We start from the raw sequence: 16,776 nt of genomic DNA, 5'->3' as shown, positions 1-16,776 counted from the left end.
AGATTAACAGCTAAAAAGATGGAAAGATGTGGGCAGGTGGAGGATTAGGGAGGCACAGTTTGCACTCTGTACTGTATGTGTGCAGCCTCGCTGGAAAAAAGTCAACAATGAGAGCTTTTTTCTGAACGCTCAAAGTCTCTTTCTGCTGATAAAGATCGTGTGATGTGATTAAAAGCTCCAGAGCAGCTTCTTAGAACACAGATTACTCATATGGGCACCAGAAATAATCTCCAGGAAGACGTTTTCACTTTTGTTTTTGCATGTAACAAATTAACTTAATCGATCTTGATTAGAGCCATTTTCAGTAAGTAACCCCGTTAACTTGGCATATGTTGTGTGCTGAGGCGGAGTTCACAGTAACACAACAGGAAATGCATTTCCTACGACTTCCTCTGACCGAAGATTTTCTATTTTTGAACATGAGGCCAACGTGTCTTAATGTTAATAGTCATTGTATTATATTAATGGCGTACTTCCTTGCTATAAGCATACAGGAATGAGGTGATAAGCGTTCACACTTCATCAGAAATTATTCAATTTTCTTTGTCATCGAAGTATCACATCGTTCTCGCCATTGATAATAGTCTCATCAACATTTCTGTCAGACTGAAATTGTCACAAGAAACGCACCCATCAGGTAGAAACCTCTTGGTAAAGTTTAGACCCAACCTGCACCACGGAGGAAAACATGCAGTGCTCACAGTAAAGTGTGTCTATATGTGTGTGTGTGTGTGTTATTTGTCTTCTCACTCATCAACTCCACCATCATCCTAAGCGAGCACCTGTGGACATCTGCCTACAGCCTGAGGTGATGTCCACACCTTCATTTTTCCCAGACAATGAGTGGGAATCATTTCCCCTCGCGCAGACCTCTCCATCATTATTGACACAGAAATATTGATCAGGACCTCGGCCGGTAAATTACAACCTATTAGTCAAACTCTTTCCCCCAGTTTTGAAGAGACCAAAGAGCCAAAGGTTGATAGAGTGAGATTACGGAGAAGCTCTGCGACCTGTGAGGTGATTCACGTCTCTGACTGGTTTGACATATAAATATGTGCTCTGCTTTTCGCCTGTTAAGGACGTTTATAAGGTGAATGCAGATTAAATGGCAGACAAACATGCCGGCCCGTTTCTTGAGGTGCTGCTGCCTCTGAATCAACATTAGTTCGAGGAAGCCGAGTGTTGTAGATTTCCAGGTGAAATCTACAACACTGAAGTTAGAGAGCACACCAGCTGCCTCACTTAATTTCCCCCCCCCCCTTTTTTTTTTTTTTTTTTTTTTTTTTGATGTTTTGCCCACGGCCTATCCTACTAAAGAGAAGTAATTTGGCTTATCTTATCCCAGAGACCTAGCAGCTGCTTTTTATTCTTTTTTGTGAGGTCTTTTTTCTCATTTAGTCCAACAAAGATTGTCCTCATAGATTGACCTTCTCTGTGCCTGCAGGCCGTTGCCCTCATGCCAGTAACTAGATAACACACTCTATCAGAGATTTGAGAAAATCATTGGGAAAGCAGTGGGGCTGATAGTGGCATCAATCCTAACCTGACACCAGGCTGGGTCAACCATTTATCTCTCCACACCGCCTCTGGTCACAACAGCGGCCATCTTGCTCTGCTACATCCTTCTTTAATAACCTTGGCCACGTCTCTTTGCAGACTGAGAGGATAAGACGCCGTGGCACTCTTAGCGCCTCGCCTGATCGCCGCCGTTTTGTTTGCATTTTACCCGTGCAAATCGCATTCAGACCCATTTGTGTTTCACATCAACAAGATTCTTCCAACACACTTCCGAGCACTAAGGCAGGGATGGAAACAAACACACACACACACACATACACAACAAGATGCGTCTAAGCAGAGGGCCAAAGCTCACAAACTCGTTAGCGGAGGAGTTAATGGTGACTCTACTGTCATTAATTCCCCATGGTGTTTGACTTAAATGCTTCTATATTGGTGGAGTGAGAGATTCCCAGAGGCCTCCTAGCGCTGAGATCATTGTTTTTCACTTACTAACAATGAACTTATGATCAGAGCGCTGCAAGGCTTTTAAAAAAAATGCCCTGAGGGATCATTATAGACCCTGTGTGTGTGTGTGTGTGTGTGTTTGTGTGTGTGTTTGATGCCAATGAGGCCGGCAGAGCAGCAGTGTGTCCGAGGCTCATCTCGGTGCTCTGTGGCGCAGCCAGGATGAGAGTGGAGGTTAAATGGGGCGTCATCAATCTCAATGAAGTGCAATTATTTTCTCACTTATTAATCATTGCAGGCTAATAGCTAGTGGCAAAGCTGGGCCCTCCATTTGTCAAACTTAGCAGATTTCTGTAATTTTGTTTCCCCGTTTCCCTCTAATGTTTGTGTAGACTTTGGCAGATATCTATGGAGGGCTGCAATAAGTCTGTGCCTCCAAGTATCTATCTCCTACCTGCACGGCAGAACTAACTGAACTTCTCGCTGTTTCTCCATGTGAGTGATTCTCTCCATTTCAGAGCTGAGTGACTATTTCATGGTCTGTGGCAGAGCAGAATGGAAAGCTTTATTTGCAGGGTGCAGCACGGACGGCCTATTGATGGTTAACTACACTCAGATCCTAACAAACTTTACCCACTACTCCCCTTTGGAGTCTGTTTGCGTGCGCTTCCATAAGACGTGCACACGTTTACATTTTATTAGGCGTTCTGAGGGAAGGAAAAACAAAACATTTTGCAGACTGAGCAATGAAATGCAACAGCACTGTTATTCGGCACTTGGTATTTACAAGAAAGGTCATTACGTGCACTTAAATCAAACCAGATCCAGCTGGAACGACGCCTAATCAGGTCACGATTAAACAAAAGCAGAGTTTCACTGGCATCTCTGCTTTAGCTCTGTTGTCCTTAGTGGTGTCACAGTGCGCTGACCACACCCTGGAGTCCGCCGCTACACCGGAGGGAATTCAACAAAACCAAGATTTTCAGCTGCAGCGTTCTTTAAAGCAACACTAATCAATGTCGAGAGGGTCGTTTGGAGTGAATTAACAGAGGATTATCACCAGACTCTGCAGCTTCTCGGAGCATTTTAGTATCCTTCAGCTCACTGTTTTGATTAGACAGCCCACAGCTGGTTCGCTCTCTCCGCCGTTTTCCAGCAGCAGCCAAAGAAAAGCTGTCCTCGTCACTATGCACTACCTGTCTGGCAAATAGAAGAATATGGGGAATAGCTCTTCACTGTGTTTTCCTTGAGAGCTGGTGGAGAACAAAACAGAGCTAAAAGGAGGGTCAGTATTACCTTCACCAGGAGGCAAACAACTCACAAATGAATACTTGTGTTGCTCTGTATTTGCAGTGTGTGCAACCAAACAATTTGTTTGACTCCACAGTTTTATAGGATGATAATATGTCAATGTGGTATTTATGGCTCATTTCACTGCACCCAAGTCAATTAATACACCTTTTAAAAAACTCTAAGGAAAATTTAGAAGTAGAAAAATAGGTTCATTTTCCATAATTAAACTGAAAAAAGTACTTAAATATTTATTAAACCTTACGGACACCACGGAGAGTGTGTGTGATAGGTTTGTCTTCAATAATAAGTACATTAGACGATACAGTAGAACTCTGTAAAAATGCTTCTAACTGTGAATGATGAAATTCTACATGAACTTCTACCAAAGAAGAAGAAAGAACAGTTTTAATTCACATGACAGACACTGGGCTGGAGTGGGCGTGACTGCAGGAAACAGGTGAAGTGGGAGGGGCCACTAGATCCAAAGGTGTTTTTTCCTCAGTCTGTGGTTCCCATTTTAGATTTTTCTTTAAATGATATCCTCAACATTACTGAACATCAAAACACACAAGGCTCCTAGATGATGTACTTGCACATTTGTGATGTTTTGTGCATAATTTCGGTCATTCAGACAGGTCTAAATACTACAATACCCATGAGCCTCAGCTGCCATTTCCATGGAGAAGAAACCAATCAGAGTAAATGAGAGCAGCGGTAAATTCAAAATGTTTTGCTGTTAAAGTTGGGAAAAATAAATTAAACAATCGCTAATATGGCGGCTGAATTTGCCCCCAACTGAACCAGAATTTAAAAGTGGATTAATTTAAGCTTCGTGGTTGTTTTTACTTTCCTCAAAACTATTAGCTTTAGTTTCCACCTGTCATTAACAATGCAAATAAAGATATTTTGATTTCAGTAACTAGTTGTCTTACAGAATTGAAGTTAACGTCTAAGTGCGTCCTCTACCTTCAACTTTTTATCGAAGAATCATTTGGTTTCTAATGCACTTCTTCATATTTCTTTTTTACAGTTTAACCAGGAGAGTTTCGGGCCGATTTGAGAAAGAGAAGTGCGAGAACCGTGCTTTAAGTAATGTTGTCTGGACCCAGTGGTGCCCAAAACAGCTGCAGCTGAACAAACTGTCGCCTGGCACCCCTGAAGAAAGGGTTTACGTGGGCATTTGAGTGTTCAGCTCTTATTATGAATGAATAAATACATAAATTATAAGGCTGCTTTGGTTTCCATGAATATTCAGTTTTAGAGAAATATTTCAGTGAAAATAAGTTTTATGACTTGATCACAGCACAGCACGGATGGTGCAGCAACGCACAGTTAAGTACAACTATTACACACTTTACACGACTTAAGAACTGTAATTTGATGATATTACACACATTTATCACTACATTTGAGAGGCAAATATTGCACTTGTTACTCTACCACATGTTTCTGAAGTTAGTTAAGTCAATATCTAAAATTATTTGCTTAAGAATGTACTTAAAATAACAAAAGTAAAAGCAGCTCATTATGCAGAATGGCCCATTTCAGAATAACATATACAGTATTATACTGTTGGAGCATCAGTCTGACGCTGCAGCTGACGGAGGTGAGGCTGAGTTGATCACATGGTAGTTTACAGCAACAACAATAACGAATTAGAATTAGATCATTTCTTTTTGTATTAGTAACGCAAATCAAAGGTTGTCCTGAAGTACAGTATTTGAAATGTATTTAGTTACATGCCACCATGCATGATGTAAAATGATAAGCTTCCCAGATGTAAAATAGTTCAAATTAGCTTCAGCATGAAATGATGCTTACATGTTACTCCAATAAAATCACGCATAAACCTGACAGAGGACACCCAGCATAGTAAGTCCACTTACTTTTGTAACTCTATTGTCCTGATAAGACTTCCACACTGTGCTGCATGTCTGAATACTAGTGATGTTCATAATTTAACCTTGTAACAGATCTGGGTACTTCTTGTAACTCCTGTATTTTCGTCAAAATTATGATAACCAGGATATCGCAAAAAAAAGTAAATAAATAAAAATAAAAACTCCTTCAGCTCAAGCATGTGTCACTGCAAGCAGCTTGTCGGGATTCTTTGCATTCTGTGCTACCTTGAAGATGAAAATCTCTGGATCACAGCTTCAGGAGAAACTCCCTTCAGAGGCTCAGGACTACAGGATGTGGAGGCTCAGCAGCCCTGCGTGCCAGATGTCTCAAGCAGAGGCGAGACAAGTGCTAGTGTTTATAGTTAATATTCCCGTTATTGTTCTGCCGTTGTCATATCTTAACTATTTCTCACTGACTCAATAAAGCCATTCGTCTGTGTGTGTGTGCAGGTGTCACCCAGATGTGTGTGTGTAAAGATGTGAATAAAATCAAGACTGTCATATACAAATGTGAATGTTACATTGAGCAGTGTGCACTTTCTCACACAGTAACGTAACCTCTACACTCAGCAGCACTTGATTTGAGTGTCAGTGGGAGACACGGTGGTGCATAAATAGTTTGGGTGTGATTATCTGTAATTTGCCAACAGCTAAATGATGGAGAACAGACAGATGTGTTTAAAGGCAGTGAAATAACACAGCCCTGTGGAGCTGTTTGGTTTGGCAGCTGTGTCATTCAGAGCTGTTGGCGTTGAGGCCTGCTGAGTGGAAGTTCAGGGATGAATGTGTGGTCAAAGTGGGACATCTAGTGGCACAAAAGGGGAAAGACACTCTGCTGTAATTATCTGAAGGGTGTAAGTTTCCTCTGTAGGTCACAGTTGTTCATTTGGCACTAAATCTGCAATGCTGTCATTTATATTAACTGAATTTTTCTTGTCCCAAAGTTGACTTAAAGATTTGCCAGTCGGAGCAACACAGACAGAAAACAAACTATTAACCTCTGATATCAACTTTAATGTTAATGTCACCAAATGAAGACAGTGAAAAGGAAAATCTGTAGGTTGAAGTGCTGCTTAAAGACTGAATATTGTCCATAACACAGCCTACTGTGTGTATGTTATGTAGCAGCTGTACACAGTAGAACAGAAAACTTTACATATAGCTGCTCGGTGTATGTAGTACAGCTCCACACTCAGGGGCATCTGCAGCAACAAAATCAATAAAGTGAACAGAAACAAACTCCTGCTTGTAACTATTCAGTTATCTTGTAAACTTATCTGCAAAAGATTTTTAAAATTATGATGAAGAATTTCTCGTATATTACAATATTGTTCCTGGTGCAGGTGAACTGAGTGAAGGAAGTGTAAAACACGTAATGAGACAGAAAGCAAAGGAACACAAAGAAATACATTAGAAACACTTCATCTCTGATGGAACTATAAAGAATAATAATACAAGCATTTGTTGACTAGTTTGGCTTAACAAACATGGGTTGCCCACTAAATTTTGGACATATTGAATCTTGAATCCTAGAAGTATTTGGATGTTAGTTCTAACTCATAGAAAAAATATTTTCCCACTCAGTATCGTGTGTAGACTAAATTAACGGTTCCTGACACAGAAAACCACCCATGTCTTCACAAAAGCCATAAATACCTTCTGTATCTTTAAAATTTGACGTTTGTTAACAGAAAATTCAAAACCAGTTTCAGTTATCCAACAACAGGTGACGGCTTGTATGTAATACCCCCTTCTCACCACTAGATGTCCTCGTTATCACAAGAAAGAAAAGGAGCTCAGCCACAACAGGTGATAAACAAGTCATACGGAACAGTTTCATTTCATGCACTTCAACGTGAGCTCTGGTGTTTGTCTCAGAGGATTACAAAGCCAGACGCTGAATGATAATAAAACTTTTCACAGATGAACGCTTATCACCGTGTAAATGCACTTCTTAGTCTGTTTGGATCACACAAGATCAATGGACCAAACACAGCAATTAGTTTGCAGCGTTATGACATGCTTTGAGCTCTCAGTCCTGGTGGAGACTGATGTTCAGTAAGGTCCTGTTTGTCTGGAAGTTTCCCTTCTTTCATTTTCCATCAACGCGTTCATCATATCATCTGACGAATGTCTCATTTTCACACTGGCTGAAGCACTGGCTGTGTGCTTCGGCCGAGTCGTTTTCAGTAAACTGCTCCTTTTTTCCTGGAGCAGGCCCACACAACTCCACATATGGCCATCTTGTCTCCGCCCAGCTACACCAGACTCCCGCTGTGGTTATCTCTCCGCCCAATGCGTGAGTCTGGACTGGGAGATAACAGTGGAAACTGGGCAGGGTCTGCCAGCACATGAAAGCAGCCTCGATGCGTGCGCACGGCGCCTTCTCTTCAGTGCGCTGACGAGCCGCGGCGCCGATCCGAGGCTTTTAAACTGCGCTCAACTTCGACTCCGTGTGACACTCCCGGTTCCTGTGGGCGTCGCTGCGCTGATAGCGGCGTTGATCAACTTTGGGAAGTATGAGGATTTGCTGTGAGAGCTGAGGAGGAATGCGCGGATTTGGTGGCTTTGCCGTATGTGTTTTTCTTCTCAGCGGTACATTGCTGTGACTTCGGTCAACCCGCGTTGCTCATCGGCGTCGACAGTCGACAGTGAATATGCAGCATGACATGTAGTCGCACCTCGGCCTCTGACAGACTGTTTACCTACGAGTTTGCTCGTCTGTTGCCTGTGCAGGGGCTTCATGGGTAACCGTCGTGCGTAACGCTGGCTCTCCATGGAGGACTGGCGGAGGAGCCGCTCATCACAACCCACACTTTGAGACAGTGAGTGATACTCGAACCAAGATGAGTCAAGACCAGGACGGGATATCCTTACCGGTGCCGTGTTTCGGTGCTTGTACCGGCAGAGAGCGGCTCGGCGGTGAAGGCACGAGCAGCAGCGGCGGCGGCGGCGGCGGTGGTGGTTGTAGTAGTGGAGGTGGAGCAGGCGGCGCCTCCGGGATCCCCGCAGCCGGGACTTTCTGGCAGGACTCGGTCGTCGGCGGCGTGGGGCTCAGCCCCACCGCCGGGAGCTGTCCACTGGACGGCGGCAGCTTGCTCTCCACCGGGAAATCGTGCAAAAGTAGGCCGGTGACGGTGGCCTATGTGGTGAACGGAGAGGCGAGCCAGCAGATCTACGCGGAGAGCATGGCCCTGCAGTGCCTGAAGGACGCCTGTGATACGGTGGGCAGCAAGCTGGAGACGGTGAACTTTGGTAAACTGGACTTCGGGGAGACCACCGTGCTGGACAGCTTCTACAATGCAGGTGAGTCAAGTGAAGGGAGCGTCAGAAATCCTCCCAAATCCGGCCCTTCCAAAAAACTTCCTCCATCCAGTGAAATTTAAGAACAGAGTTGACCATCAGGATCTAAATATTCTGTGATAACTCACTTTGGATGTGGTCGGCCGTGCTCTTAAGCGCTGCCTGTTGAGAATTTTAGATCAATCCTCTAAATGCTTTCAGTGGGATTTAACTTGATCTTTGCTCTCCATTATAATGATTAAACTGAGATCAATAGTCCTTAGTGAGAATCGGTCACCCCTGAAGTGTGTTTGCTTCATGATTGCATGGCGCAGGAATGCTTGCTTCTCTTCCAAGCCGGCGTCAGGGGTCAAAGGTGCTCTGCTGCATCGCCTCTCCCATGGAAGCCGTTTGCCTGGAGCACAGGTTGATCTGGGCTCCCTGAACACAACACTCAGGGCTTGAGGCTGCAGCCTTCATGTCTCAGTCATTTCCACACTGTGCTGAACACTGCTGGACGTCACAGAGAGAGAGAATCGATTGGGGTGTTAAATTTGTGGGGGTGTTTTGGGTTTTTTGTTGTTTTTTTTTTGTCTTTTCATATACCAACCCCACGCATAGTTTTCCCTTTCCTGCGCCTCCGGTATTGTGCCGCAGTGTCATGGGTTGAGCCATGAGGCTGGACTTTCCACTGGAATCTACAAGCAGAGAAACAAAGTTGAACCCTCTCACTGAAAGCACTTATGTGTAGTAGTTGGCTCCCAGTCCGACTGGAAATGTTCAGTTGTATAATAAACAGTGGAAAAAAAACTCTTTGCAAGGCAGACTTTTCAGGGGTTGTGGTCCAATAAAAAGCAGCTGTAATGTACAGGCTGGCGAGTTGGAGCAGCCAGTGTTTGCGTTTCACTCAGATGTTTGGTGTCAGAGTTTGTTCAGTAGATATGAAACTGCATGGCCTAAATGCCACAGTGTAAGCTTCCCAGACAATTCTCATCAAACTCTGATGGGGCTACTGCAGCAGACTCCAGTAGCCCAAATACAACTTTATTGGCAGAGTAACAAAAAACAAAAACATGGAAAGTGAAAATATTTGCTCTTTATATTTTTTGTTTTTCTGAGCAAGTCCAAGGGCATTAATATGAGTTGTTGATAACCAGCAATATTTCTGGCTGAGTCATTTGTTAAGTCCTTAATCAGAGATCAGCTGTGCCGTCGTAAATCTAAGTAAGTAAATTCAACATCGATTGATCGTTAAAACGAATGTCTAAAGGGGTCTTACAGGTGTCCAGGTTGTACATGTTAATATGCTGATGATGAACTGATATTCGTCCAGATGGCTGTTCCAGTTCATCCCAAAGGTGTTGGATGGGGTTGAGGTCAGGGCTCTGTGTGGGCCAGTCAAGTTCTTCCACACCAAACTCATCCAACCATGTCTTTACCGAGCTTTGCTTTGTGCACTGGGGCACAGTCATGCTGGAATAGAAAAGGGCCTTCAACAAACTGTTGCCACAAAGTTGGAAGCATAGCATTGTCCAAAATGTCTTGGTATGCTGAAGCATTAAGATTTCCCTTCACTGGAAGTCAGAAACTCAGGGGCTGAGCGCCAACCTGTGAAAAACAACCTCTGTCTGAATATTTTTGTCTATATAGTTTATCTCTGGGTTTTGGATGCGCAACATGCAGATGTTATGTTGGCTGTTTTGTTGAAAAGCAGATTGAAAGAAGTCAGTGGAAAAGACAGTGAATATAGAGCAAAAGCGGTGCTAAATTTGAGTTGAAATGGGCTAATTTATACTAAACTAAATCAAATAACGCTGATGTGACTCAATTTGCAACATTTTTTTATCATCTTCATCTTCATATACTCTTCATCAGAGTCCTTCTTAATAAGAGTGTACCAGTGTGTATGGGTAGTTGTGTATTTTCTATTCCATAAAAGACAGACATGTTGCTTGTCATAATATCACGTCATTAGTTGTACAAACACACCCAGTCCTCTCACTCTGTCTGTCTCTGTTTCTTTTTTTTTTAAATTTGGTTGTCTTCCTCTAAACTACTGTGGAATTTTCTCATGATTCACATGGGAGGGCAGAGTGATTTTCCCAGAAACACTGTGCTCTGTCTGTTTAAACACACTGCTTTAGCCTCTTCCTGCACAAGTGTGTAGCACAGATGAAGGCCACACAACAAAAATCTTGAAACAGTGAGCTCCCTGTTAATTTGAAAAGACAGTTTGCCGGTTGCCGATACACTGAGAATGACCTCCTCACATGATGCTGTGGACAAAGAGGACATCTGTCTGACAGGTGGGAGAAGCTGACTGTCCAGCCTTCATTTCCATCAGGAAATGTCCGTGAAGACCTTTATCAACACTAATGAGCAACCACAACATATCATTGGGGTGTTTGGTTCCTCAAATCTCACGACTACTGATTCTGTTCCTGCTTCTGTTCCTGATCAATAATGATCTAAAGTCATTATTGATCAGATGTAGTTTGCACTCACATGCTCCAGTTGCACTGTTTAAAATACTGCTATGCCTGGCCCCTTACTGGGCTGACTTCTCTGGTGAAGTCAATGTTTTACTGACCGCCACACACTCGCTAAGCAAAGTGCATGATGGTCCACAGGGGTCAGACCTCAAAGGGAGGATGAATTCCTCCGTGTGCTGTGTCTGCACAAGCTGAATTCCAGATTTTTGAATTATCATCATGCAATTCAAAGCTCTTGTGAATTGCTTAAAATAACAGCTCTGGAATGAGCACCACAACATTTACTGAAGACATTTGTTCAGTGGTGTCTTTGCTATTGTTTCCTCATAGATTTAAAACCTCAGCTGGCCCATGTGATAGACAAGACAATGACTCGGGAAGATTCAGCCCATGTAGTTCTTTGTCCCTTGATCACCTCCATGGAAGATCAATCAAAACAAGCTTGTAGGAATGAACTTGTTGTGCGCAGCTACAATGAAGCACTAACCAGTCAAGCTGGCTTCCTCGGTATGTTTCAGCTGATGTATTACTTCTGTTGACATAATAATTACCAGGCTAGCTGCTCCTAAGCACCACTAATGCAACTTTTATGCCTACTGAATTGAAAGCAGTTGATGTCAGACTCGATCAAAGAGTGATAACAACATGACAGTTCACACTGATGCATACTGACATCCTGACGCTGCAAAAAAAAACAGATCAGTAGCGACGAAGAGTTAACTCTGCCGCTGCAGTATTGATGTAACAGTTAATATCAGAATTTGTCAGGGATCAGTTGTACAGACTCCACCCGTATCCTCAGGCTGGTCATAGCTGTGGTGTGCAGGGCTTTAGCCCCTCAGTGCACTGCATTACTGTTTAATTCATGGAGAGCATAATGGATTTTTGAACAATTCCTGAGTACTCTGGAAGCAGCCTCAGTCTGAGTGTTTACCTCCTGCTTTGTGCTGAGAGGGCGACTCCGGCCGCTCGCCAGTCTGCCGTAGAGGTAGACACAACTCACAAATTTGATTTCAAGCTGTCCACTTGTGTTTTTACTTTGGTGGTGAATAGAGAAGGCTGAGAGAAGCACAAGCTCAGAGGTGAAGGAGTCACAAGCTCAGAGGATTTTTAAAGCATCTCGCCACTACAACGTTAGACAGACGGCAAAGTAAACACATTTTCCCACAGGTACATGGCATCGCCTGAAGTGGCCCTCAAACATTCAGTGTCCATCGTTACAGGAGCAAAGAGAATTGTTTTCCTCTTACTGAACACTGTTTAGGTGCCTGCCAGGCCAGGGCTGAAACAAATGGTTATTTTCACTATCTTTTAGTCTATCAGTTGCCCTTTCCACAATCAGACAGCGTAAGATGTTTTTACATTGCTTTATTTTATGCTGCAGATACATTTCAAAATCTAAAGGTATTCAGTTTTCACCAAAAATAAATAAATAGATAAATAAATCCTCCAATCTCTCTGACTGGAGTGACATAATTTACTGTGTTTGTGCTTGATAAATGACTTGACCGTCAAGGAATTTTCTATGCAGCATGTGACAGTTAACTGACTTTTAGTAGGACGGCGGCGGCGCTTCATTGATGCAGAGGATCTTACAATCTTACTGACTCCAGAAAAGTACCTCTACTCCAGTTTGAAATATTCTAAAAGCGAACGTAAAACCCAGACAAAACACAGGCGTGACCCTTGTACAGCGAGTGAGGTCCTGCTGTGTTCAGTGTCAACACCCTGCTGGACGTCAGCTGACGGCCTCGCGTTGAAAACGTCTCTGGATTCACCTGCATGGGACTGTGTGCTCAGCTTCCCGGCTGCTCGGAAATCCCATCAGCCGGCCCTCTGCTAAGTTGTTTATCCTCCCTCCTGTTTACTCTGCACACTTGGCTGCTCATCAGAGGTTAGAGAGCACAAGGTCAGTAGGAATTAGTCCACACGTCGCTCACTGGTGTCTGGGGAAAAGAGACTTAACCTCGATGGGAAAGCTACGATTGCACCACGAATGTTGGTGAAGGAAGGGTGACACAAGCTGGTATTTCTCAACAGGAAGTTTAGTGCAGGCTGAGAATCGGAAGCTAACTGTCACATTATGTCAGATTTTTCATTTTCGTGTTCAGCAGTCCAGTGACAGTAATCACCTACATGCCTATAGTCATGTAGTTCAACATCTCGCACTCTGTTAAGACGGTATTCTTCTTCTTATAATCTAAACATGTTGTAAGTGTAGTATTCTACAAACTCCAGGGTAAATCAGGATAAAGTGAAGGGAGGTGGGGACGCGGTGTATCAAAGCTCCCTTTCATGTCTTATCGTGGGTTCATTTGAGGTGGAAGGCACCAGGAGCAGGTAGCCAGTTTTTTTGTGTGTTTTTTTTTTTTTATTTTTTAAGAAATCACCAGAAGGTAAAAGCGAATGACTTTATCAGTATGAAGATCAGTGGTCCTGCCTACCCAGAAAGTTCAGGATGATTACTCTATTGTTGTTTGCGCACAGGGAGAAGTCTATCTGCAGCAGTGACATACACATTTCACTACAGTGTTTTTTATTTAAAGTTTCAGTGGCAGAGCTGAAGACAAATGCTGGTGTCTGATAGCAACATGTGAGCACATTTGCAGCTCGGGCTGGTTTGCTTTCGGCGTGTGGATTCTGCACATGTGCCGCAAATGTCACAGAGTGAAGCTGGTGCTGAACTGTGTGTTTGAAGAAAGTGATGGGTGGTGGGTGGGGGGTAAAAAAGAAGAATTATAGGTGGCTACAGAAGCAGTTTCACTTTAAACTACAAGCTATATGGTGTTTGCTAAGGTGTAAGTTTACTCAGAGTTTCCTCCTTTATTCTTTCTTATACTTGTTTACTTTACTGTGAGCTGTTCTAGGAATTGGACAGAAATACCAGAAATGCCGGTCTGTTATTGCTCTTTCAAATGGAAAACTCTTATCGTTTTAAGGTGCTCAGGTGAATTTGACCTCCTGCTGTTCTACACAGAATTTTGGAAGTAAGCACGTCTGTCCCTCAGTCCTGTCATGTGAGGTGATTGGGATGAGGTTGAAACGCTGTGTGCTTGGCATGAATACAAATCTCTCCTGTTTTGCTCGTTTTCGCTCCTGAATTATGTTTCGGTGAAAAGTCAAGCAGGAAGTAAATCATGCAGGCAAGTCGAGGCAACATGCGCGGCAGCACGACTCTGACGTGTTTGTCAGCCAAGGGTGAATTCGCATTTTGTTCTCAGCTCCTTCCCCCCCGGGGGGCCATGGCACTGCTGTTTGTAAAATCTCTCAGCATGTGAAAAGGCAACAAAGTGGGGCAGAGGGGGGGAAAAGACCAGCTTGCCAGGAGGACGGTGCAACTGGCAGGTTGGTCTCATTTCCTGCATCACAGTCTTTTCTGTTTGTCTCGTTTGTTTTGAACACACTTGTGTCTAAAAATAAAGGGGGCATTAATCTCTCTGCTGGGCAGGGCATCTGAACTACAGAATAACCATTGTCTCGTGTTTCCCACATTGTCCTCTGGGAGTAGAGATGTATTTAGTAGGCAGAAATGTTCAGTTGAAAGGCTTGTATTGTGCTTTTCTCCCATTCCCAGGCTTGTATTTTTGGGAATATGCCACCACTGACTGTTTATACTTTGGAACAAATCTCAGAGTCTCAAGTCTTTCAGAGGAAGACCCTGAGGGCAAGTCAAGTCACAACTGTTCATAAGCAAGTTAGTTGGGATGCAGCAGTTTCTGTTAAAGACTTCAGGTCAACTCTTGAGTTCTCATATTGAATTGAGTTCAAGACAAATGTAAAGGTATCCTGGGTATTTTTTTTTCAACCCTAGCCTGACCATGAAGCATATGTCAACAAAAGAAGAAAATGGTTTTGCAAATATAACAACAGAAATGCATTCATTATGTTTGAAAGTGCTCAAGGATACCCATAATCTATTTTTAATGAGAAACACAAGCATAGCTGTGTTTGTTTACAAGAGGACTCCACAGGGGGACACCTTTAATTCAGAGTCCAAGTCTCGAGTTTGCAGCTCCGTTACCTTGCCTGTTGCTTCAAGCTGACAGCAGTGAAACATCAGCTGTGACTCGAGCACAAGAGGTAATCACCACGCAGCTGCTGAAACACACAGGATCACAGCAGTCGTCCTCTGCTGCCCCTGGAATAGGCAGAGAGTTTGGACCCCACACTCTGATTGGTTCCCATTTTAGGATGAGGAAAAAGACTTCTTGAGAAATGATTTCCACTGCAGCTTGAAGACAGGAATTCCTCGTTTGTCTTTGTGTCTTTTTTGTGGGACGGACTCCAGGGACGTCGTCCCGCTGCACAGCTTCACTAACACGAGCTTCCTTCCCTCCTTCCCTCCTTCCTCATAAGCGATCAGGTGATCAGCTTCAACAGCAGCACACCGAGCGTCTCTCTCAGCTTTTCACAGCCTCGCTGCGTCTCCATGGTTACAACATCTCATGTGTAGCTGTTATGTAATTGGCTGTAACAAGTGCTTTATTTACGTACTCTACCTGTCCTGTTCCCACATGCTTCGAGTCAAACACATTAAAACTGCAGTCCTCCACAGCCGGGCCCTGAGTGACCAATGTAAACAGCGCCATCATGGCACTTTCACCAGTGTTAAGTGTTACTAGGCCAAAATAAGAGAACATACCTACACACGCCAACATCCTGATAAGCCAAAATCTCACACTGATAGTTTGTAAAATGTCTTATCAGTTTTGATTAATTGGTCTACAATTTCAGTAAATTCTTTGGGTTTTTCCAAATTTATTACATCAGAATAATCAAAGCAGATTTCCTAAAGGCTTACTCACTAACTCTCTTCCAAAGATTTTCCACACAGGACACCTGAGCGAATTCCAGTCTTTGAGGAATCCATTTTATCTCATGAGGAGCATTTTTTACTACAAGTAGAGTGAAAGGTTAAGGTTCTCATCAGTCATGAGAGAAGAAGAAGCGTATGTGTCACAAAATGATCTCCATTCTCAAATCTACAGATTAAAGAGTAATGAAAATAGCCTGTTGTTGTTTGTTGCTCCGTTGTACGCTGTCTGATGTTTAGGGTCGATGATGCACAGGGTCTCACTGTTGTTAGTAGCTGAAGGCTATTGCTAGTGACTGTTTACATTTCTCAACAGCCCACACTCATTAATATAGATGTTTCTGTGTGCACGCTCTCCTTTCTGCGCTGAGTGCAGGAGAGAAAGACAGAAGACGCTTTGAGTTGCTGATATAATCCATGTCCACTCGAACGATCCCCAGTGCCATTTAGATCCTGCTGTGATTATAATATTGAGCAGAACCCTCAACCCCTCCTCCAAAATGAGCAGGTGTAAGTGGAGGAGGCACTCAGGGGAGGACTGACAAGGATGCATACCAGAGACAGCAGAACAATTCCCAGTGAATTGATGTAGCTCTCCTCTCTCCGAGCTCCTCCTCACCCCTCCACTCCCTCCATCTCCCCTTCAGAGGCACCGCTGGGCTTGAGGAACCTGCAGCAGCAGGCTGAGCGCTGCTGAAAGCCAAATAGTGTGCGAAGGTATCGAATTATTTTTCCTCCTCTGCTTTGAGCAGTAGGCGAGGGAATCAATTTAGTTTTGGTCAACAGTAGCAGGTCCAGCCGTAGGAGGTGCAGCAGGCTTACCAGGGCATCACTGTGCCTGTTTTGGTCTTGTTTTCTTTCCCAATCTGTCGAGTTTCCCCCTGGTGTAGATAAACCTGGGTTTACTACTGATTTTAGGTGATGGAAATCACTACAACAACAGCTCGAGTGATCTCATGCAGTCAGGTGGCCTGGTCTGTTTTAAAAGGCTGACTGAATGACTCAAGTTACCGTACTCTGCTACTGG

General features: G+C 43.6%; 1 protein-coding gene across 2 annotated transcripts in view; it reads left to right on the top strand.

The window, feature by feature from the left end:
- Window positions 1-6,485: 6,485 nt before the first annotated feature.
- The window catches only part of map3k5 (mitogen-activated protein kinase kinase kinase 5), a 57,286-nt gene continuing 46,995 nt past the window's right edge, over window positions 6,486-16,776 (top strand). Inside the window, exon 1 of one of the 2 annotated variants that reach the window (XM_046373414.1) lies at window positions 6,486-8,468. In XM_046373414.1, coding sequence (XP_046229370.1) covers window positions 8,009-8,468 — 460 coding nt within the window. In that variant the 5' untranslated portion in view covers window positions 6,486-8,008. The remainder of the gene's footprint in view (window positions 8,469-16,776) is intronic. The other variant, XM_046373413.1, reaches the window with a different exon arrangement.

This window comes from Scatophagus argus, chromosome 19 (genome assembly GCF_020382885.2).
Source record: "Scatophagus argus isolate fScaArg1 chromosome 19, fScaArg1.pri, whole genome shotgun sequence".
NCBI classification, from domain to species: domain Eukaryota; kingdom Metazoa; phylum Chordata; class Actinopteri; family Scatophagidae; genus Scatophagus; species Scatophagus argus.
Note: the sequence above shows the minus strand (reverse complement) of the source record. Positions and strands in the feature narration are given on the sequence as shown.